This window comes from Phyllosticta citriasiana (genome assembly GCF_038021145.1).
Source record: "Phyllosticta citriasiana strain CBS 120426 chromosome Unknown IWZ02scaffold_13, whole genome shotgun sequence".
In the NCBI taxonomy this organism is placed as follows: domain Eukaryota; kingdom Fungi; phylum Ascomycota; class Dothideomycetes; order Botryosphaeriales; family Phyllostictaceae; genus Phyllosticta; species Phyllosticta citriasiana.
In genome coordinates this window covers 247,080-264,146 of record NW_027117290.1, presented here as the reverse complement: position 1 = coordinate 264,146, position 17,067 = coordinate 247,080, and the positions used below count along the sequence as shown (strand labels likewise).

Sequence of the window (17,067 nt, the reverse complement as noted above, 5' to 3'; positions counted from 1 at the left end):
CGTTAGTGCAGCAATGAAGCAGTCGATGGATGGCAACGGCCAACCCACAGTTCTGACGAACATCATCAACTGCCATCACTGCTGCTGCTGCTGTTGTCGTCGCCGGCAGTGGTTCGCTGTTGGCGACTGCATGGCCTGGATGGTTGCCAGTGCGAGTCGTGCGGCGGTGATGGACAATCAGGCTGGAACCAGCAGAGTCAGTGACTTGCAGGTCGGTGACCTCATGGCCAACGGGCGAAGCGAGGGCGTTCCTCAGTCGCGGGAAGCCCGTTCCTTGTACCATGGCTGAGGCCAGACTCGACTCGACTCGACAAAGTTGGTGATTCGCATCCTCAGCTCTCAGCTCTCAGCTCTGAGCTCTATTTCTCTCCAAGACCAACCCAAGACCCTCGACCGTGGGCCACCACCCCACCCCACATGGCCGTGGCGGCATGCGGCGCCGGTGGGGCGTTGCGCGCGCCTTCTAGAAGACGTGCGTATGAAGAAGGGCTTTGTTTGTGGTTATGTTATACGCGCCCGTGGATGAAGCCTGCCACACGCGCTCGACGGCTCTGTAGGGCCGAAAACCTGTCAAGGATGGCCTGCCATGGGCGGGAGAGCGCTTACGGCTTGCCGCACTGCGCGCCGTTGGGGTTATGTTGCGTTGCATTAATGCAGCCCTCCCTCGCCGCGCCAGACCATGACGCTCACACTGCCTGTCTGTCTGTCTGTCTGTCTGTCTGTCTCTCTGTCTGTCTACCTACCACCTTAAGCTGCCTTAGGTACTCCACTGCTCCATTGCCTCTCCCGCAACCTGTGAGTCGACACACACGCTACATTATCCGGCACACGCTAGACGACGACAACGACGACGACTCATCAAGTCGCCTGCCTCCCGTCCCTGGGATACCCACCCACCTACTAGCAGCCTGCCTACCTTGCCCTACTTCAGAAGAACAACGCATCCGCCTTCCCCCAAACCTCATCCGCCGCCTCGATACAATTTCCTCGTCACCAGAAAACCCGCCCAACACGGCGCACTCCGCCTGCTGCTCCATCCTCTCGCTCTTGCTCTTCCAACGAGCCTTCCTGTAACCCGGCCGCGTTCCACCAGCTTGGACCGATCCGGCCCACCTGCTCGCTGACTCGAGCCGATCCCACTCACTCCAATTGACATAAACCTCGTGCCCGCCTTCGAAAGTGGCTTCGTCACAGACTCCTCCGCCTCTCTACAACTCCCCCAACCCTTCTCTCGACCGCGACCGCGACCGCGACCGCGAGAGCACTCTCGAGCCGACTCCCGTCACCACTCCCACCTCGTCCTTCACCTCGCCACATTTTGGTCGCCAGCGCAAGGAGAAGGATCTCCTCTTCTCCTGGCATAAACAGCCACCCCAGGGCCACCACTTGCACGGCCCGACCGACCTCGAGGATCTCGATTCCGACCTCCTCTTCGACGACGCCGGCGACTGCACCTTTCCCCTCTTTCCTGCTTCGTCGCCCTCCAACGCTGAAATGGCCGCACCGGGCGCCCCGGTCGACATTGTCCTCTCTCGCCAGAGCTCGTCGAGCCCGCGAAACCAAACCTCAACCCTCAGCGCTGCCTTGCAAGGCGCAGGCGCGCAGCCAATCGCCACACCGACTTCGGCACCCCGGAGCGGCAACGAGGCCCGCTTGAGCATTGGCGCCAGACGGGACTCGACGAGTCATGTCGGTTCCTACTACGGCATGGGCGCAAAGCCCATCTCCTTCAAGGACCGCCCCAGGCGAGAAAGCACAACCGCGGGAAGCTTGCTGAATGGCATGAGCTGGGGAGGAGTTTCGGTCGGGAGCTGGATCAGAGACGAGTAAGTCTGCCCGTCTTCATTCCTAATGACTCGGGGGGCATCGCGTCTGTCGTCACCTTTACCCAATTCCTCACCACCGACGTCATGCCCTCAATCCAATGTCGCGGCTACTAACAGTGCGCAGTGTAATCATGGCCGGCACGTCCCCCTACACCTTTGGGCGATCGCCGTCTTTCCATTCGTCTTCGTACTTGCCCAAGATGGAGGCCAATTTCATGAAGGACTTTAATTGCTGTGGCTTGACCCTCGACTCGTTGCACGAGCTCCTCCAACATTTCGAAGAATGCCACGCGAACCCCCCGGCCGTCCAGCGCTCCTCCCTGTCTGGTCAAGGGTTCAACAATGGCCGTGGCCCGACCTCGGGAAGCATAAATCCCCAACAGACGGACAATTCGCAGTCGATGCAGCAAACGTACCGTCCACAGCAGTTCCAGAACCAGCCCTTCAACTCCAATCTCAACAATGGATACAAGCACAGCCAACTATCGTCCGCGCAGGACATGGATACGCTTGAGGACATGGAGATGGATGACCCGCAGACCCCCTTGGGAGGTTCCCAACAGCACTTCAACTCGCAACAACAGTTTGGTCAGAACAACGACCGGGCGCCTCGGCTCAACATCAACCTCGCCAACGCCGTGCAAAACTCGGGCTTCAGGACATCGACGCCCACGACGCCAAATACAAGCCATCCCAGCTTTCCCCTCCAAAACAACCCTACCGTGTCGTCTGTCAACACGCCGACCCTGGGCGGCGCCAACAGAAACACGACGCCGGACTCGTCGGTCCCCGGAACTCCTGGAGAGTTTGAGCAGGACCTCGGCAACTTTTTCGGCGGTTTGCCCATGCCGATGGGAGGATCCATGATGCAGGGCAACATGGATCTCGGCATGGGTTTTGGTGGCGGGTTCGACGGGCTCGACGGAACGATTGACCAACCGGCCAAGCGGTTGTTCAGCAAGCAGGGTGGAGGTCTGACGCCACAGCAGTTGCAGTTTGCCCTGCGACAAGGCAAGCTGGGCCCCGACAGCGAGATTGCAAAGCTGCACGCCCAGCGCCTTCTCGCCTTGGGCGGCGGCCTCTTCCCGCCAGAAGAGAACAAGCCGTTCAAGTGCCCCGTCATTGGTTGCGAAAAGGCCTACAAGAACCAGAACGGTCTCAAGTACCACAAGCAGGTGAGTTTGCATGACACAGAAAAATATGGGTGGATCTCCGCTGCATATGCATGTGCTTGAGCGCTGACCAATTCTCTCTCGCGCAGCACGGACACCAGAACCAACAGCTCAAAGAAAACGCCGATGGCACCTTTTCGATTGTCGATCCGGAGACCTCCGTGCCGTATCCTGGCACTGTCGGCATGGAGAAGGAGAAGCCATACCGCTGCGAGACGTGCGGCAAGCGCTACAAGAACCTCAACGGCCTCAAGTACCATCGCGCACACTCGCCGCCCTGCAACCCCGAGCTAAGGGTCAACGCCATGAACCTTGCCGGCCTGCAAGGGGTGCAAGGCATGAATGTCAACGTCGCTGGCGCGGGTCTGGCGGGCATGCGCGACGGAATGTTTTGATGGCATTACTGGCACGCACGCACTAGCCAGCAATGAATGCAGGGCCGCGCCACTAGTGGGAACGTTCCACGTTCATCGTAATTGCAAAAAGCACTGGTCACGTGGCGCTCCAACTCGCTTCGCCAACAATACACGACGGCGCGTATTACAGACTTGATTTGTTTGTTTTCTTTCTCCGACTTTTTCCGTGGTGTGGCGGCGTTTTTCAAAAAATCGGCATAGACGGACGGCTCGGGTCTTTCCCTCTCCACCTACTTTTATACTCACGAGATGTGCTCCAAGGATTCTTGTACACAGTAGACAGCCCCTTTGCCCCGCCCCTTGTTTCTCTGGGACTTTACTTTTGCTCTTTTGGTGGGGTCTCGCTTTACCTTTCCTTTTTTCTTCTTTCGCGAGAATCACGACGGGCGATATCGAGAGGGAGTGAAAGCAAGTACAAGCAAGCAAGCGTTTTTTCACCTCTTTACGGCGCGAGAGTGTTTTTCCGCAAAAATGGAACGGAGGCAGGAAGACCGGCGGGGTTTCGAACCAAATTTTCCTTGATTTCCTTATTTCCCTTCTTCGTTCCTTTTTCGTTGTCATTCTGTCCTTCTGCAGATTCCCCCACCACCAGACTGGTCTGTTCTGTCCTGCTCCAACGTGGGCAGCGAGAGACGGGCGTCTGGACGCACGCACGCATACCATCCGATGACATCGGACACGCTGAGACGAGGAGGCCTCCTCGACAACACAAAGAAGAAAGAGTAAGAGACGAGAGGAGGAGGCCACTCGCAACAATGACGCAGCATACACAACACTGACAACAACAAAAACAACAACAACAACAACAACAACAACAACAACAACACATTCTTGAATCACACGAAAATTGGTTTACAACAAGTCCTCTCTTGACCAATCAACGACTGCATAGCGTGGAGTGGGGTATTCTGCCTTTTTTGAATGTTCATTTTTTTTTTTGGATCGAGAGAATTGAGAGATTGAGAATTTAAAAACCGGCTTTCTTTTACATGTCATGATTGATTGATTTCTCGATGCGCGTATGAATGGCTATCTGCCTGCCTGCCTGCCTGCCTGCTAACAGATCTGTTGATCTTGCCCACCTCCATTGGTTCTGCGTCGATTGCCTCATTGGGACGGACTGGAGAGCGGACGTGGCAACCGGGCAGTCACGATGTCCCTCGCGCCGCTGCACCGGCCGGCACTTGACCATTCCCTCCTTCCTTCAGATTCTACCGTACAGGTACTCTCCATCTCAACTCCCATCGCCAACTTGCTCAGTCAATCGGTCTTCCCTGTTTTCTCCAACGACCTGATTGATAGGCGGACGGACAGACAAACAGAGAGACAGATAGACAGACAGACAGACAGGCAGACAGACAGACAGACATGCAAAAAAAAAAAAAAAAAAACGACCTATTCATATACCAAGAAAACGCTAAATACCATCTACCCAGAAAAGAGGCGAAGAAGAAAAAGATGATGATGATGATGATGATGATGATGATGAAGAAGAAGAAGAGGAGGAGGAAGAGGAAGAGGAAGAAGAAGAGGAATAAGAGGAAAGGGAAGGAAAGGAGATGAGACGAGTAGGGCATCTTGGCAGTGTGTGTATATGTATGTATGTGTGTGGTGATTTAGCTTCACGTTGAACACGGCAAAGCAAGCATGACAGGGTCTGTAAGTAAGTAAATAATTTAGCAAGTAAGAGAGACGCAATGAGCGAGCGAGCGAGCGTACACCTGTGATTCATCCATTGCGCCGGGGACCCGCTTACGGCTCAATGAGGGCCGCGCCTGTCGTGACGAAGGGAAAGGAAAGGAAAGGAAAGGAAGGGAATGGAAATGAGAGGAGATGAAATGAAATGAATTGGAACAACGCGATGCGAAATGAAACAAAGCGAGATTGAACACTTTCCCTTCCTTCATTCCTTCATTCCCTCTCTTGCGTACAGGGCGCACGCGGGGTATAATGAGGTGAGGCGAGGCAGGGCAAAGAAAAGCGAACAATGCGTTTGGGTTTGAGTCTGAGTCTGAGTCTGAGTCTGGGTTTACCAATGTACTTGCGTCTCTGGACACTTGGACTCGGTTGTTGGGCTGGGTTGGGCGAGGCGGAGATTGTGGAGGGGAGGGGAGGGGAGGGGAGGGAGGTTTGTTGTCCAGTGCTATAGAGACACTTTTGTTGTTGTGCTGAGAGCGAAGATGATGATGATGATAGTGGGCGGGGGGGGGGGGGGGGGGGAAGGGAGATGACGATTTCCGCTGTCTGCGCTCTGGCGCGAACATGTGAGAGTGTGAGTGAGGAAGAAGGCTTTGTGATTTTCGAGGTGTGAGAGGGACGGGAGGGAAGCCAGGTGTCGAGACAGGGAAGAATTGTGCTAGCTGCCTGACATGTAGACCAAGAAACAGTAGTGCTGGGCTGGACTGGCGAGCGAGCGAGTGCCTAGGCGTAAATGGGGATCGATAGTTCTAAGAACAAAGTAGGTACCGTAAGGTAGGTAGGTATGCTATGGTGCAACGCAACTCCGACGCTCAATTCAAATGCAACGCCATGCTACGATTTCAAATGCAACACAACGCTGATCCGATTGACACGCTCAAGTAGATAGGTAGAGAGGTAGGTACGGTACATTGACACATGCAACTACAAAGAATGTACAATGAACTAACACAGCGCGGGACCAATATGCAAAAAGACAAAAAGGTTGGGTTTGAGATTGGACACGAGAGAGAATATTAACATCAAAATGAAACAATGCCATCAACAATGCAAATGCCACTGGCGGGCGGGTAGTAGTAATAGTAGTAGTAGGAGTAGTAGCAGTCCAGCAGCCCAGCCAAGTGAGGAGGAGAGGACGAGGGTATTGTCCGATTGTCGCCCTCATCTGCACCATCCTGCTTTGCTTACGAAGAGAAGTTGTCGCCAACATCGTGAGACGACAACGAGCTGACGGTGACGCCCTTGGCCTCGACCTTGACGCCGGTCTTCGAGGTGATGCGGACGTCGACGGTGGCCTGGCCAAAGCCGCTCTCGTGCTCGAAGTAGTTGTACTCGGTGCGAGTCGTGTTGGTCCAGGTCTTGCCGCCGTCGACCGACACCTCGAGAGACTCGACGGGCAGGTTGCTGTTCTGGACCTGCATGGAGAACCAGTACTCCGAGGCGCCGTCCTTGTTGAGCAGCGAGATGCCGCTGGTGATACCGCAAGGAACAAACTCCCAGTCAACGTTGATGCGGCCGGTAGAGAGCGAGTCGAGCTCGGTGAAGGCGTCCTGGAACAGATCGAGATGGTGGTCGCCACAGCCGGGGCACTGGTCGACAATCATGGCCACGATCGAGTTCTGCTGGGGACCGGTGACCTTGATACAGGCACCACAGTTACCAGCGGAGGCCCAATCAGAGTCGGAAAGAGCAGTGCCAAAGATGGACGAGGGCAGAGTGTAGCCGGAGAACGAGCAAGTTCCCTGGGAAAGGTCCGTGCCGTAGGTGTAGTAAGTGGCGGTACCAGAGACAGCCTCGCCAATGGCCTCGACGGCGTCAGAAGCAGCGGAACCGGCGGTGTCGGTCAGGCCGCCAACAAGACCAGCAGCGCTTGAGGCTGCAGGGCTGGAGGCAGCCGCAGCGGGCGTGCTCACAGCAGCAGCGGTCGAAACGGCGGCAGGCGAAGAAGCAACGGGAGTTGGAGCACCTCCAACGGCGGCGCCAGAGACAACGGGCATGGCAGCAGGCGACGAAGCAGCGGGAACGGGCATGCTAGAGACACCAGCAACGGCCGAGTCGACAGAAGGCATGGCAACGGGCGTAGAAACGCCAGCAGCGGGAGAAGTCACATCGGCGGCGTTGACGCCGACGGGGCTGGAAGTAGAGGTCACCGTAACAGTGACGGGCTCAGGGTCGACGGTGACCGTGTTGGTGGTCGTGCAGCTGCAGCTCGAGGAGGCGCCAGCGACGGAAGTCTCGGTGGCCGTGACGGGGCAGACCTGGGAAAGTCAGAAAAAGCTAATTCTCAATTCGAAATCAAAATCTTACCGTGGTGCTGTGGGGAATAGTGACGGTGACAACACCTCCGTTGGCGTCCGTCGACGTAGAAGTGTGGTACAAAGTCGACGTCGTGTACTGCGTGATGCCAGTAACTTCAGGAGTCGAGGCCGGGGTCTCGCTAGCAGTCACGGGGCAGATCTATTCAGGTTAGACGCGATTTGAAGCAGTGGAGAAGATATTGCTCACCGTGGTGCTGTGGGGGATAGTGACCGTGGTAAGACCGCCAGTGTGATCAGTCTGAGTCTCCGTGCGGTACAGCGTGGAAGTGCTGTACTGCGTAATGGGCGTCACGATGACAGAAGTCTCCACAGAAGTCGCCGGCGTGGGCTGGGCCGAGCTATGAGCCTCAGGGGTAGACGTGACGGCCTCAGGGGTAGACACGACAGACTCAGGGGTAGAGGCGGGACCCTGGGGAGTAGAGGCCGGAGTCTCGCTGGCAGTCACGGGGCAAATCTATTAAATCAGAAAGTATTCCTGATAGAGGGCAAATACTGCTTACCGTGGTGCTGTGGGGGATGGTGACAGTCGTCAGGCCGCCAGTGTGGTCTGTCTGAGTCTCCGTGCGGTACAGCGTGGAGGTGCTGTACTGCGTAAGGGGAGTCACAATGACTGAGGTCTCCACGGAAGTCGCCGGCGTGGGAGCGGGGCTCTGGGGGACAGGAGTCTCCGAAGTCAGAATGGAAGTCTCGAGCGTAGGAGCCGGCGACTCGACAGAAGGAACCGGGGTTCCCGAGCCAGCAGCAGGGGTCGAAGACGTCTCGGGGCAGATCTGGACAAATTAGATGGGTTCTGAACGAATATAATTAAAGCTTACCGTCGTGGTCTCCGGAACGGTGATGAGAGTGGTGCCACCGTTGGAGTCGACCTGGGAAGTCGTCTTGTAGATGGTCGAAGTGAAGGACGAAGTCGAGCTGATGGTGGGAAGGGGAGTAGAGCTCAAAGTCACGACGCTGTCGACCTCGACGGGAGACGACGACGGAGGAGGAGCGACGCTCGAGGAAGACGGGGGCGCGCTGCTCTCAGGGCTGGCCGGAGACGAAGGAACCGGCGAGGGGGTGTAGGCCGGGGACGAAGGGACCGGCGAAGGGGTATAGGCCGGAGACGACGGGACAGCCGGGGGCGTGTAGGATGGCGTGTAGGCAGGCGACTGGGGAGGCGCGCTGCCGCCGCCAACGGAGCTGCTGGACGCCACGGGCTGGGGGCTGGACGCCACAGGAACAGGAGTGCTGGCCTGAGGGACGGGAATGGGCGAAGACCTGGCGGACATGGTGACATATTCGGTGGTCCAGATGGTCTGGCGGTCGCTGCAGTACTCCTGAGCAGAAGCCAGGCTGGCGCCAGCGACGATGGCACCACCAACGGCGGCAGAGTTGATGAAACGCATTTTCGGATGTAAAAGAGTGGCAGCAGCCCGAATAGAGCTCGGACGGAAAGAATGGACCTCTGAAAAGTCAGAGAAGCAAAGGGCTGCAAAGTGAAAGGGTGCCGAGAGGGTGGGAAGCAGATGGAGAGCGAGTGACGAGGGCTTTGTAGGTGTTGGCCATGTTGAAACGGGCCATGATTAGGGAGGATCGCCGCAGCTGCCGAGATTTGTCCCTGTCTCGTCTGGTTGCCTGCTTTGCGTTAGCCCCGGGGTGTGCGTGTGCGTCCATCAGTGCGCGGGCTGCACAAACACGAGGAGCAGAATAAGGACCATGGTGATGACGCTGATGGGCAGGAGAAGCGCATGCAAGAAACGAGAGCAGAGGGAAGGGAGCTCTAAGGTGGGTAAGCCAAGTTGCCCGCTGCTGTGTATCGTCTGCTGCCGTGTTCTGTGTGCTGCACGCGTTTGCTTGGCGTGGTGTTGACGTTTGGCGGGCGCTGCTGATTGGCCAGTTGCTCAGGCAGTCAGGCAGCCAGGCAGTCAGGCAGCCAGGCAGTCAGGCATTCAGCAGCTCACGTGCCTGACTAAACCCAAACGGGACGCGACTCCAGCTTTGTTTCCTTCCTTCTCTCTCATCTCCAGACCACATCATCTCCTTTTTTCTCGCCTTCATCCTCACTCCATCACCCTCCAAACGCCAAACGCTTGCTCGTGCCATGCGCCCGCCCGCCGCCCACCGCTTGTGGCTTTCCCCTTCTTTCACCGCTCCATGGATGCTGCACCCGGACCGTGCTGTGCCGAATGCCGTTCCTCATTTCCGCATTGTGTGGGGTGAAGGCGTGGGACTCCGGTTGCGCTGTTCGCGAATCCCAATTCCCTCTCCCTCGCTTCGTTCGTCGTCCGCCCTCGTGGGAAGCACACCTCGTGTTGCCGACCACCATGCGCGCCACGTCTCAGCCTTGCACAACTCAACGGCTCACAAAGTCCGCAGCCAAGACCGCACGACATGATCAGAGACATTTGATTTCAACCTGCTCTGCCTCCTTTTTCCTCCGCCCCAAGCCCAAGCCTCTTTCTCCAGGAACAAACTAGCTCAACGGCCCAACGGCGATGCGGCCCGGCGCGCTTTATTACCCCCTTCACCACCCGCCTCCATCCGTGGACCGTGGCCTTGTGGCTCCATTACTGAGAGGCTGACAGCTCGGACGCCAATCAAAAATGGACCAACACTGCCACCAGTCGATCATAACTAGAGCTTCCTTGGTCACTGGCACCTCCAAACCAGCAAGCTCGTGTGATATAACAATCTCATCACGTCACTGGCACCTCCAAGGCCTTGTCAAAATCACCACTCGATTCACCTGAAACTGTCGAATGACGATTCTCATGATTGCGCTCCATGGTTTGCCCATGCTATGCCGTTCCGCCGACCAAATTTATATTTCTGCCGTCATTCACAATTTCTTCCGTTACAAGTCCCTCATGCTACAGAGCTCAATCCCAACTTCTTCACATTCTGCTGGATGGCCTTGAGGTGGCGCCTGTCCAGCGAGTCCTCCGAGAGGGACCATGCCATGACGCCTTTGATTCCAAGACCCTGGACAATCTGCGCAAACTTGGCGTCAATGTGGACAGGCTCGTCCCAAGTGATGAATAACTCGGCGAGCTGGTCATAGTAGTAATGTCCTCCGGCCTGGTTGTCGACCTTGGGGTTCGCAATCGCCCTTGACCACGATTGGACAGCGCTCTCTCCGGAACAAATACCGTAACCAGGAATACAGGCAAGACCGCAGTAGTCGTTCGTCGTGCCGCAGTAGCCGCCAGAGCTACAACAGTTTGGTGGAGCACAGCTCTTCTTCACCCTGGCTCCGCAGGTGCCATCATTAGACGTTGGAAGGTTGCCAGGGCCCGGCAATGAGGACAGATCAAACGGCAGCGCGCCAGACTTGCCATTGTCTGATCCGTCGGGATTTTCAAGAGGCACCGTCTTGCAGTTCGGTCCGAGAGGAGTGGTGGCGCAGCCCGAGGTCGGGTCAGTCGAAAAGTACTTGGCGTAAAAGGCGAAACCCATGGTTGCCTTTTCTTTGGGGAGGCCCATGTCCAGATACTTCTTGACGGCATTGTAGGAGTGCACTACATCCGTGTGATGCTTGGTGTAGCTGTCGCGGCGGTTCATGAGGTCGTACGTCATGATGTTGAAAGAGTCGACCTGCGCAGCAATCTTGGGCGTTGTCGTGGGGTTGAAGGCAAGCATGTCGCGCTCCAGGCCAGGAACGGCAATGGACAAGAACTTGTCCTTGCCAATGGCGTTGCGCACGGCCTGCAGAAACGGAGGAAAGGCATCAATCTCCCACACCTTTTGTGAGTTGGGGACCTTTCTGTAATTTGGGCCGTTGCCACCAACGTACTCAAAGTCGAGATCTGCGAAAGGTAAATTGAAGTCTTAAAACAGAAAGGAGTCAACGTACCGAGGCCGTCCAAACCGTACTTGTCAATGACCAGCTTGCAATTTTTTGCAAAGGTCTGCACGTTGGCAGTCTGCAGCGCCGTGGAGTAGTCGGTGTCTCCCCAACCGCCAATGGCAGCCATGACCTTGACACCGGCTGGGAAACGAGCCCGGAAGGTCTCGACAGGCTCGAACAGCTTGAACTCTCCGCCTCCCTGAATCAAAAAGTCCTTGACGGGCAAAAAGGCCATGATGGCATGGTCGATGCCGCTGTTAAGGGTCGGGTTGCCCAGGTCCGCCGTGTGGTACTGGTCCGCGTACATCATGAACCATGCTGACGTCGTGCTGGGCAGCAGCGCTGCCGCGGCCATGAGGCCGTATCTCAAAATCTGGACCATGGTGTGGTGTTTGAGGTCGACACTCGAGGCCGAGGAATGATAGGTGTCCTCAACAAGAAAAGGGAGGTAAGGAATGGATGGTCAAAGATGGATACGCAGCACCTGATATATCCCGTCGTCTGCACCTGTGGATATGCACAACCAATTATCCTCTTCAAGGCGCGCGCTCTACTTTAATAGCCATCTTGACCACTTGTCTCAGTGACCTGGAATGGCGCGACTCTTTGGCAGTCGAGTCATAAACGTCATCCCGGTTTTGGTGTCATGGCTGCGTAGGAGCAACCATGGCCAATGGCACCTTACTTCGAAACCCCAGCTTCTATAGGCTGGGACCATGAACCCGGCGATACCAAGCCGCAACGAAACCTTATTCCTGCCGTATACATCTCTACATGGCCGCCCTGATTCAACAGCCTGTCAAGGCTGCCTAGCACTGCAAGCGAAGACAAAATATATTTTCGGACCTGCTTTGGTTGGCGCAAAGTCAGCTATTTTCGAAGCGTTCCTTGAAGCCAAAATACGCAGAGCCAGTTGATGCAGCGACTACCGAAGCGGGTATCCCGGCCATTCCTGGCAACAGCCCTCTGTTTCATTTGCGACGACAGCCTCCTTGGATACTCTTTCAGCTCCCCAATCGCACGGAAACGAAACCTCCCTCCGCTTTCATCCGGACGAGCAAATAATTTGCCACAAACTGCTCGACGGTCGTTGTGCGCTAGCCGGGAGATTTGACGTATGCGCATGGCGTGTCTTGCCTTGCATAAGCGTGGGGATAAGACTGGCCCGAAACTGAAACACGAGGGAGGCTACGACTCTCTGTCCAAATGCGCCACACGTTTAAGAGACGACTACTAAACAAGACGACCTCCTGCCTCGACGGGGTAGTATATGGGGTCATGAGCTTCCATGTCTTTCCCATCGGCAAGCACCGGCAGACAATCACCGTCGACGCAACTTATGCAGGGTAGCGGACCGGCACGTTCCAGATTACTTGAGATTGGCCTGCCAATGACAAACTAGGGTTCCATCCAAAAACGGTAGGTGCGCGACAAGATGTTGACGAGTGGGCGAAGCAGTCTTGTCGCGCAGAGCCTATTTCTCAATTGACGCTTTGTGGATTGACCGAATAGGTAGGTCGCGAGCTTTGGTTGGTTGACGTTCCGCTGTCGCCAATCTCTCGACAGGCGGGAATCTATCCGGTCATGACGCTCCTGGCGCGGCATCGGCTTTGACTTTTCTGGGCGCATGCTGCTACAGCATGACAACGGCTACCACCCAATCGCGACAATTCCATCGCGTCGAGACTTCAAAAATACTACCGAAAATGGCATGGGCGCACAAGTGTTGATGGAATTTCGATAATGCAACCTCAGAGCCATTGAATTCCTCCTTTGACATCTCTCTTTCTATTCGCTCATGTCCCGATGCAGCAAAAAATGTTGTGCCAGCTCTTGAAGAAACTTTGCCTCCGCAACCATTTTCGCCGGCAACGCCGCAAGAGCTAGGAAAGGCTCGGAATGATCACGCCGACCACGATGCTTGATTAGGACAAGAAGGAGAGGAAGCAATTATAGCAACACATGACCTCGACTAAACACTGCGCCGTCACGTGGCGTCCTCCCCTCTACCTGATGCGGTCGTTGATTGGGCGGGCCCGGATGTCACGCTTGGCCGACGTGCCGCTCGGGAGCGCGCCGGTGCAGTCGACGAAGCCCGCGACCGTCTCTGCCGGGATGCCGAGGACGCTGAGCTGGGCGGCAGGACCGACAAAGGCGGCAGCCCACTTGCCGTGCGCGCCGACAAACGACTGGAAGACTGATCCGACGCTGGTGTTCCTCTGCGACAGGTTGATGTCCGAATCGAAGCGGTAGACGCCCTCGGGCGGGTTGTACGTCTCGGAGTAGTACTTGACGTCGAGCTGGCCGGGCGTCGAGTCTTGCGGGCCGCCGGACGGGATGCCGTTTTGCTCCTGCGCAAAGGCCCTGCTGGCGCTGTGGGCGCCGATCAAGGCTGCCAGGTCCGCCGCGCTGAAGCCCTTTTCCTGGAACAACTGGAGCAGAGAGTCGTGGTCGCTGCCGGGACCGAAGCCCGGGGGCAGCAAGCCCTCTGGCGCCAATTGATCTGTGTCTGTCCGTCCTACGCGCACCTGGACTGCGGGCCCGCCAGGGCACGTCACGGTGGCATGCGCGCCAGCAAACTGGATGAGGTCGGCGGCGCTCACCTGGTCCGAGTACTTGGGGTAGAAGCCAGTCATCCAGTCGTAGAAAGGACGGAGCCCAGCATTCTCGCGGCGGTCAATCTCTCCGGCGGCAAGGAGCAGAGATCCGTCTGCACCGCCTGCTGCAGGCGCGTACCAGGGTGTATTTTGCGAATACTCGCCCGCGTCGTGGAAGGCGAATCGGATGGCGCCCCGGGCCAGGTCATTGCACTGGCCGTTGCTGAGGAATTGGCTCGTCAGGTCGCTTGAGATGGTGGTCCAGATGGCAGGGCAGCCGCCGGAGGAGGAACCGTCGTCGGACGAATCGCCCGAGCCGTAGGAAGAATCACTCGACGAGTTGACGTCCTGTCGGCGTGAGAGGGTCGTTCCCTTGATCGATGGTAAAGAAAAGGCCGTGCTGCCGCAGGCCGAGGCAAGCAAGATTGCCGCCTTGAGAGACTTTTGATGCATGACGAAAGAGGAAAAAATTAAAAGCCAAAGAGAGATATGTGTGAGTAAGCAAAAGGAAAAAGGTCTCTTGCGCTTCTAGTAGAGGGTCTGTTGATAAGCAGAAGCAGTGGATGGTTCGAATACAACAAGAAGCAAGCGACCCCAGGTTCCTCATGGGGAATCTTATACAAAAGAACTCTCCGCCAGTCAGTGCAGTCAGGCCTCGGCCGGGTGTTTGGGTCGGTCTCGCAACATGCTCACTCATGCATCACACAGTCTCTTTTTTTGGCATCACATAATCCTCTACTTCTCTCTTTTTTTTTTTTCTCCGCACCACCCAGCAGCCACTTTTTCTTGTTCCTTGCTGTGTGGCGTATTTTCTTCTCGTCAGCAGCAATCCCACCGCCATGGTGGTGCTGCTGTTGCGCGCCCAACTCTAACCATCTTTCGCTAGTTTGCTTGGTAGAGAGGGAGCTCGCTTGCTCGCTCGCTCCGTCGGCCGACCCTGACAACCAACCCACCTCACCACCACCACCACCACCACCACCACCACCTCCAACATGATCACTGCACGAACCCCGGCCTGCCAACCGGTAGGCACGGGGCTCGCGGCGCATACAACCGGAATCGCGCCAGCCATCAGCAAGCAAGCAGAAGCAGAGTCATCGTAATCATCATCTTCTTTTCCATCCTTCTCCTGCATGCTGCTGCTGGCACAGCTGCAGACAAGGCGCATACATGCATGCATACATGTACCCACCGCCAGTCCCCCGCCTACGCCTACGCCCTAGCTGAACGCCACGCCGCACATGTATCCAGCCGGGCCAGCATCGCACCGTATCGGGCGCCGAACCTAGCTCGCCCTGCTGGCTGTGGGGGACATGCAAAGAAGACGACGCTTGCGCCACGGAGCTCGGTTGCACGTCTTGCACGAGCTTTTTGTCTATCTACCCGTCTGTCGCTCGCTCGCGACCAACGCGTCTCGTGGCCGTTATCGTTATTGTCGTCGCATGAATGTCTGAAATTGCAGCCTGCGCGTCGGGCAATAGTGCACGCAGTATGCACACGTGCGTGTGGTTCAGCTCGAGGCAGCTCGAGGGAGAGGCGAGCTCGCTCTCGCGCTGTTGTTTGTTCGGTCGAGCTTGTCAAGATTCGAGCTCGAGCTCTAGAGCGCGCGAGAGTGGGTGAGAAGGTGAGAGAGTGGGTGTGTTGTTGGTGCTACCGCACCGCACAGCCTTACTGTGCGCGCGCGCAGTCTGCTTGTCCATCCAACCGACTGAGCGGCCGACAGCACAGCCAGCACGGGCGGCCAGAATAGCACGGCTAGTGAGTAGCGAGTGAGTTGTATGAGTGAGCAGTATGTGAGCAAAGAGCAGCAATAGCGACGAGCGCCGTACGTGAGCGGCGAGCGAACCAAAGGGTGAGTTGCCACGCTGTGCTGGCTGCGGCGCCTCCTTGTGCCATCTTGCTTCTTTCTTCTTGCAGCATCATGGGTAAGCAGCCCCAGGTCGCCTGCTTCTGCTGCTGCTGTCTTCTGCCCTAAGTAGGGAGAGGTAGGTAGGCAACCACCTAGGTACGTACCCAAGACAGCCAGACAGCCAGACAGAAACTTCGGATGGATAGAATAGCATCATCCATCGGCGCCTTGCACGCTTCACTTCTCGAACCTCGCTACCTCACTCTTTCACTCACACATATCCACTCACTCACAACCCACAAACCTAATTACCGAACGAAAGCGATCGACATCGCGCTTCCCATGTAAGGTATCTGCAGTACATCTGCACGTTACGTTTGTTGTCGACCGACAGACAGACAGACAGACAGACAGACAGACAGACAGGCGGGCGGGCAGGCAGGCAGGCAGGCAGGCATCTGACGCAACATCCAAGCCCTTGCTACCTACCGACCTAGGTACCCGAGTACCCAGTCAAAACGATGGCTGATGAGGGCTGAGAAACAGGAACAAGCCGACCGACGCCGAGCGAGCGTTGGTTGACATGTCTGGGCTGGCAAGGAAAGGCAAGGCAAGGCAAGGCAAGGCAAGGTAGGTGTTTGCCGATGGCGTTCGCTGGCTCGGCTGCGCCAAGGGATGGGATGGGCTGGACGGGGGGAGGCGGATGGATGGCTGTTGACTGGGTTGGCGAGGCAAATGAGTGAGAAAGAGGCCATTGCCAATTCGATGTTGGTCAGCCACAACGCGCGCGCGCATTGTCTGGATGCGGTAAGTGCGGTGGTCCTTGTGTTGTCTGTTGTGTGCACACGGCTTACTGGCATGGATTGATGCGAGTGTTTGTTGCTTGCTTGGTCTCTCGCATCTGCGGCGGCGTCGTTTCTACATTGCAGCCAGTCATCAGTCCTCTATTCCATCATGAAGAAGAACGGCATCGCCGCCGCCGCCGCACCATTTCGCCATCAAACAAACCTAGCAGGCGACAAGAAACGAAACAAGAAACAAGAAGAGCTGACTCCCCGCCAAGCAGAACCAAGCAGCTGCTACACAAGCAGCAGGCAGATGTCTAGGTGGTACTTACCTACCTACCTACCTACCTACCTACCTGCCTATCTACCTACCTGCAGACCGGTAGGTACCTTAGACAGCGCGTGCAACGAATGTCTCGTGTTGTCCAGCCCTACTACCGCCAAGCGTTCCCACACCACGACCGCCTTCCTTCCTTCGGTCCTCCTCCTTCACGTCTGTTGCCGAAAACGGATGGCTGTCCCAAGGTAAGCCACATTTGACGTGCGGTGTGGTGCGGTGCCACCACCACCGACGGACGCC

The 17,067-nt window shown here is 56.6% G+C and overlaps 7 protein-coding genes across 7 annotated transcripts; 2 read left to right on the top strand and 5 right to left on the bottom strand.

Annotated features, from left to right (window-relative positions):
• The first annotated feature begins 289 nt into the window (after positions 1–289).
• On the top strand, positions 290–1,284 carry IWZ02DRAFT_66515 (uncharacterized protein). Its single transcript, XM_066771032.1, has one exon. It carries the CDS (start codon positions 418–420, stop codon positions 1,072–1,074), a length of 657 nt encoding a protein of 218 aa, XP_066619561.1. The 5' UTR covers positions 290–417; the 3' UTR covers positions 1,075–1,284.
• On the top strand, positions 1,142–3,393 carry IWZ02DRAFT_507628 (uncharacterized protein; the record flags this gene model as incomplete). Its single annotated transcript, XM_066770424.1, has 3 exons — positions 1,142–1,826; positions 1,951–3,001; positions 3,088–3,393. Exons 1-3 carry the CDS (start codon positions 1,495–1,497, stop codon positions 3,391–3,393), a joined length of 1,689 nt encoding a protein of 562 aa, XP_066619560.1. The 5' UTR covers positions 1,142–1,494.
• Positions 2,980–4,529, bottom strand: IWZ02DRAFT_459897 (uncharacterized protein). Its single transcript, XM_066768112.1, has one exon. The coding sequence runs from the start codon at positions 4,075–4,077 to the stop codon at positions 3,466–3,468; it is 612 nt and encodes a 203-aa protein (XP_066619559.1). The 5' UTR covers positions 4,078–4,529; the 3' UTR covers positions 2,980–3,465.
• Positions 4,530–6,296: 1,767 nt separating this feature from the next.
• IWZ02DRAFT_383612 (RlpA-like double-psi beta-barrel-protein domain-containing protein-containing protein) lies at positions 6,297–7,109 on the bottom strand (the record flags this gene model as incomplete). Its single annotated transcript, XM_066765285.1, has 1 exon — positions 6,297–7,109. The coding sequence occupies one exon, from the start codon at positions 7,107–7,109 to the stop codon at positions 6,297–6,299; it is 813 nt and encodes a 270-aa protein (XP_066619558.1).
• Positions 7,110–7,122: 13 nt separating this feature from the next.
• On the bottom strand, positions 7,123–8,940 carry IWZ02DRAFT_66477 (uncharacterized protein). The gene is made up of 5 exons (XM_066771031.1): positions 8,246–8,940; positions 7,931–8,200; positions 7,866–7,884; positions 7,420–7,549; positions 7,123–7,370 (listed from the first exon to the last, which is right to left on the bottom strand). Exons 1-5 carry the CDS (start codon positions 8,813–8,815, stop codon positions 7,259–7,261), a joined length of 1,101 nt encoding a protein of 366 aa, XP_066619557.1. The 5' UTR covers positions 8,816–8,940; the 3' UTR covers positions 7,123–7,258.
• Positions 8,941–10,013: 1,073 nt separating this feature from the next.
• Positions 10,014–11,882, bottom strand: IWZ02DRAFT_66393 (putative glycosyl hydrolase, family 18). The gene is made up of 3 exons (XM_066771030.1): positions 11,263–11,882; positions 10,121–11,215; positions 10,014–10,068 (listed from the first exon to the last, which is right to left on the bottom strand). Exons 1-2 carry the CDS (start codon positions 11,636–11,638, stop codon positions 10,275–10,277), a joined length of 1,317 nt encoding a protein of 438 aa, XP_066619556.1. The 5' UTR covers positions 11,639–11,882; the 3' UTR covers positions 10,014–10,068; positions 10,121–10,274.
• A 1,380-nt stretch (positions 11,883–13,262) lies between these two features.
• On the bottom strand, positions 13,263–14,306 carry IWZ02DRAFT_383399 (heme peroxidase; the record flags this gene model as incomplete). Its single annotated transcript, XM_066765272.1, has 1 exon — positions 13,263–14,306. The coding sequence occupies one exon, from the start codon at positions 14,304–14,306 to the stop codon at positions 13,263–13,265; it is 1,044 nt and encodes a 347-aa protein (XP_066619555.1).
• Between the last annotated feature and the right edge of the window lie 2,761 nt (positions 14,307–17,067).

Coding starts and splice junctions, on each gene's coding strand:
- IWZ02DRAFT_66393 (XM_066771030.1), bottom strand. CDS start 11,638: ATGGTCCAGATTTTGAGATACGGCCTCATGGCCGCGGCAGCGCTGCTG. Junction 11,216..11,262: donor GTACGGTTTGGACGGCCTCG/GTACGTTGACTC, acceptor TACCTTTCGCAG/ATCTCGACTTTGAGTACGTT.
- IWZ02DRAFT_459897 (XM_066768112.1), bottom strand. CDS start 4,077: ATGGTATGCGTGCGTGCGTCCAGACGCCCGTCTCTCGCTGCCCACGTT.
- IWZ02DRAFT_66515 (XM_066771032.1), top strand. CDS start 418: ATGGCCGTGGCGGCATGCGGCGCCGGTGGGGCGTTGCGCGCGCCTTCT.
- IWZ02DRAFT_66477 (XM_066771031.1), bottom strand. CDS start 8,815: ATGCGTTTCATCAACTCTGCCGCCGTTGGTGGTGCCATCGTCGCTGGC. Junction 8,201..8,245: donor CCGTTCCGGAGACCACGACG/GTAAGCTTTAAT, acceptor TAATTTGTCCAG/ATCTGCCCCGAGACGTCTTC. Junction 7,371..7,419: donor CTATTCCCCACAGCACCACG/GTAAGATTTTGA, acceptor TGACTTTCCCAG/GTCTGCCCCGTCACGGCCAC.